The sequence below is a fragment of the Lycium barbarum genome, chromosome 4 (assembly GCF_019175385.1).
Source record: "Lycium barbarum isolate Lr01 chromosome 4, ASM1917538v2, whole genome shotgun sequence".
NCBI classification, from domain to species: Eukaryota; Viridiplantae; Streptophyta; class Magnoliopsida; order Solanales; family Solanaceae; genus Lycium; species Lycium barbarum.
In genome coordinates, this window is record NC_083340.1 from 18,569,703 (window position 1) to 18,574,575 (window position 4,873).

Here is a 4,873-nt window from a genome sequence, read left to right on the forward strand (position 1 = left end):
AACCATGCAAAGGTTCTTTTTGTCCATAATATTGTCACTTTTCTTCAAAAAATTCAAAATAGAATAAAAAAATTTCTTAAAAAATTTGAATATGAGCCAAGTTTGAAAAGTTGTTGACAAGCTTTTCAATTAAAGTTTTTTCGCTCATAAAATTTAAAATTTCTTTACAAGTCAAGTGCATGTCCGACTGCAATCTATTTTCAAATATTCTTTAAAATTCTTAACATGTGGGAGTATGTTTTAAAAAATATTATTGTGGTAAAAGATGATTGGACTCTCCAAGTAGGGTGGGCATTCTACGGTATGGTACGATATTTGAAACTTCAGTATGCTAATTTCGGTTTTCGATTTCTAAAAATACTATATCATTACCATATCAAATTAATAAGGTATGGTTCGGTATTTTAAAGTTCGATTTCGATATTTTACGGTACGGTAAATCGGTAATTTATCCGATTTTGACTTACATATACTTATATCGTGGATAATTATGACTTTCGCTACTTAAAAAACGTCTCAATTATTATGTACTAAATACCTTATACACATGTAAAAATATTCACAAAAAAGTACAAGCAATTCCTTTCGTAAATTAATTACACAAAAAATACATTTAAATCAATATAGAGTAGTCAAAGTTTCAACAATTAGTTTTCTGATAATATTAGTTTATATATTTATTAGGATTATAATACTAAGATATATGACTTGTATATGTAATTATATACTTATATTAAGTATTTCGATATTTTCTTGAATATCGTATCTAATACCAAACATTTTAAAAATACATATCAAATATGAAATGACAGTATAAATTTTTTTACAAATGGATGTGTACCGTACCACGCCCATCCGTACTCGAAGGGATTTGTATTTTGGCATTCTTTCCAAAACCGTCAATATCTCTAGGGTTTTGCGATCAATGGCATCATCTACTGGGATTTTGGGCAACTGCTGTGGAGTTCTTAGGGCTGCTGCTACTAAGACAGCAACAGTGACGAAAAGGAGAGGTCGTCCAAATGGAATAGTGAAGCCACAAGCAGTTTCCCCAGCTTTGGCTAACTTCTTAGGTACTAATGAAGCTTCCCGTACTCATGCTGTTAAGAAAGTTTGGGAATACATTAGATCCCATAATCTTCAGGTCTCTCTTTCCTTTCGTCAATTATTTCTTCCTTTTTTTTTTTTTTTGTACTTCATTAGTGAACTTGATTAGCTTTGATGCAGCGTTCATTTTCGTTTTTTTTGGTTGTTGTAGCTACTTGATATTTTGCTTATTAACTTCTTAGGTTGCGTTTCTTAGGAAGGATAAATGTTTTCTTGGAAACCAAGTGGGGTTTTTACTTATTTTCTGGTGTTTGGTAAGTAAGCAAAAAAATAATATCCCAATAGCATTTATATGTAATCTAGCAAAACACCATGGGTATGGCCAGTGGCGGAGCCAGGATTGATATTAAAGGGTATCAAAAAATGCAAATATGTCACAACCCAGGTTTGGACATGGGACCTTAGGTTATATTTGCAACCCCTTAACCACTAAGCTAAACCTTCAGCTTGTGTTAAGGGGTGTCAACACTGGTATATATATCTATAAAATCAAAATTTCACCTATCTATACAATGTAATTTTCCGGCGTAGGGGTGTCACTTGACACCCTCGGGCATGGGTAGCTCCGCCCCTAGGTATGGGATGGGGCGGGGAGTGGGGGTTGGGGGCACTGGGTGGGTGGGGAGGAGACAATAAACTTGGAATGCCACTTATGTAACTTGTTTTCCCTACTTCTATTAAGGAAGTCATTTTCCAAACATGGGAAAATTTGAAAAATATTTCTGGAAAATGTTTTCCTCCATACCAAACTCACCCTTATTCTTGACACTTTTCAACTCATAGTGTCATTTATGTTGTATTCTTTTGGTGATCCTTTTCACCTGTTAATTACTTGGATGAACTTAGAGATTTTATGGTGGTCCTTGAAGACAACAACAACAACATACCCAGTATAATCCCACAAGTACTGGTGGTCCTTGAAGACACTATAGTTTGTTTTCTAATCTTTCAATGACGCCTCTCTCCCAAATTTTGCATCTGATGAGGCCAAATGTGGAATGTAGTGCTTTTGTACTTGTTTTGCTGGTATTTTTGTCTTACTTCTCTTTGCGGAGGTAGTCACATTAGCTATGTATCTTAAAAGTCTAGCTAGTTTAACTGAGTACTCGCCATATTCATGGATAGTCGAATACTGGAATAGTTGTCTAGTAGGCATAGCATTGATTTTGGCTACTATTCTGTTATATAAAATGGCATCGATTGATTCTATGGATGCAAAGCTGATGCATGGTGCTGCTCTTGGGATGATTCTGTTTCTTTGTTTTCTATTTTTCTTTATCTCCTTCCTTTTGTTTCATTGATGGATTGGAAGTCTTTAAATATCCAATGAAGTGTTTGACGCTATGTTGCTCGGACTCTTCAAAAATGTCGACAGGTGCGTGTCGGATCCTCCATAAGGAGTGCATTTTTGGAGTATCCGACACGGGTGCAGCAGGGTTGTTAATTCATACAGCTGGAGGACTGGGGGAAAAAGTAGCAGATCATGTCCTTGGGGATATTAGAGAACAATAGTGCTAGGAACAGGATAGTTGATAAAATTTAGGGTTTTAAGGTTATACTGGAAATTTAAAGGGTAGGCTTTCTCTCTTTTGTTGGGGTTGCTTGGGCCTGTGTACCTTTGCTGTGCCAGACTCATCCTTTCTCATCAACTATACTGAAAAGTTGGGCTTGTTTTGGCCGGTCAATTTAGGATTTCATGAGTCGCTGGTCCAGAGTAGAGATTTAGCACTCTGCAAAGTAATGAATAAACTAGTTGTATCAAGGTTTTCTTCTGCTGGTTTGAAATATTACTCGAAGTCAAACTCATTATAGTATATGCACATGTACTTCTACAATTTTTTTTCTCTATTTATATGCATACTTCTATGACTTTATATAATCAAGAGCTAGAATGCTCATGGCCTAGCCCCAACTATACTATGATGTCCTACTTTTTGTTATCACCATGTTTTCAACTATGGTAAAGCCTTTTTTCAAACTATTTCAACACTTAGTAACGTATGACCTTGACAGGCATGAAGCTATAAAATAGACCACCTTACATGGCAGTCCTTTTGGCCCACTTCCCGGATAAGTGCTGAAGATCAAGAGAGTGTGTTATGCATCAGATTGGTATGAGTTACAAATTATGAGTTCCTAATGTTGTAACCCTGAGATCTTCCTTAGATGGCATTGAGTGGAATCATAATGAAGGCAACCATGATATCTACAGGTCCTCTTATGCTTCTAAAGTTTGTTTTCTAGTTTCTTGTTTGAGAGCTTCTTGGATCACCGTGGATCGCCTGGACAGATTTTCTTCACCACTTTTTGAATTTGGAATCTGTACATAGGTCATATCTACAATACCTTTCTTGGCCTTTTGGCTGAGATCAAGTGTACATGGGTCATATCTGCTGTCCCTACCTTCAGGGGCCTGCAATAGGCTGTTAGTGCAGAACATTGCACTATGACCTCAAAGAGGGGATTTCTTTTATAATGGCACCCGCTTCCATAAATATGACCAGATGAAGAAAGTATTGAAGTATCAATATTTCAAATGTCCCTTCCTCCCGAGCAAAAAATAAATGAAGTGAGTTATCTTTGGCATTTGCATCCAAGGATATGACCAGCGGTCAATGAATTGGGTGAAAGTGAGCAACCAAGGTTCAAATCCTAAGCAGAGAAAAAATAAATGTCGGGTGATTTCTTGCCATTTGCCTAAGTGTTAGTTGGTAGTTACCCTGTACTTGTGCTAGTGGGAGTTAGTTGTTAGCCGGTGGAATAGTTGAGTTGTGTGCCCAAACACCATTTATAAAAAAAATTGTCTTTTGGCTTTTGGTCTTTCTCATCTGTGTACTCATCTCAATCCGAGAGATATCTGATGTGTGCAAGAAATAATTTAGTTTGTCAATTTGATCACTGCTAACTGATTGTAATTTCCTTTTTGTTTTTTGTTTTTTTGGTTTGAAGTTATTTTGCGTTCATGGTTTTACAGTAGTTCATGTTTAATTACTGACGCGGTGCTTGTGACTTTGGGGTTTGCAGAATCCTGCAAACAAGAGAGAGATACATTGTGACGACAAGTTGAAGACGATATTTGATGGCAAGGACAAGGTTGGTTTTCTAGAGATTGCGAGGCTATTAACCCAGCATTTTCAGAAGGCTGCTTAAGTTCTGGTCAGGGGCAACTCTTGTAAAGATTAGGCATCTTCCAGATACTGGACTTCGTTCTTTACCTAGCTGACTAGCTTTTTTTGCTTTTAAGATACAGTAGCTGGCTAGCTTCTTTCTGTCTCGAGTAGCTCTTCCGTTTGCCTCCACCCTGGTTTGAATTATCAAGTGGATAGATCCAGATGCCCTTTAAATCAGGTGTTTCGAAGATGAAACGAAAAGGCAACAGGGTAATGGTAAACTACCACCATCAGTGTTCTTCCACCCCAAATCTCCCTCCTTGTACCTTTCACAATTTGAAGTTAAGAATGGTATGAGGATAAGATATTTTTGGAACACAAATTGAACTATAAAATTCTTATTGCGGTTAGTTCTCTTTCATTTGCTGATAAATGTTAGCCTATTAGTTTTTTTTTTTTTTCTTTTCTTTTCTGCTTCAACTATTCAATATTCAATACCGGAAATGCTCCTTACCGAAAATAAAAAAACTCCATTTCAAACCCAAGACTTTTGGTTAAAAGGGGAGGAAATTCAATTATCCCACCACGACAATTAGTGGTTATGCAATAGGAGAACTTCATAGGAAGTTGCTTATTCTAGTACTTTTGTCTCTATA

General features: G+C 36.5%; 1 protein-coding gene across 3 annotated transcripts; it reads left to right on the top strand.

Annotated features, from left to right (window-relative positions):
• The first annotated feature begins 810 nt into the window (after positions 1–810).
• LOC132635461 (protein TRI1-like) lies at positions 811–4,650 on the top strand. 3 transcript variants are annotated; one of them, XM_060351862.1, is made up of 3 exons: positions 811–1,144; positions 4,132–4,263; positions 4,352–4,650. In XM_060351862.1, exons 1-2 carry the CDS (start codon positions 830–832, stop codon positions 4,255–4,257), a joined length of 441 nt encoding a protein of 146 aa, XP_060207845.1. In that variant the 5' UTR covers positions 811–829; the 3' UTR covers positions 4,258–4,263; positions 4,352–4,650. The 3 variants fall into 3 exon arrangements, with proteins under 3 accessions (XP_060207845.1, XP_060207846.1, XP_060207844.1); XM_060351863.1 differs by having other exon boundaries at positions 4,358–4,650; XM_060351861.1 differs by having other exon boundaries at positions 814–1,144; positions 4,132–4,650.
• The last annotated feature ends 223 nt before the right edge of the window (positions 4,651–4,873 follow it).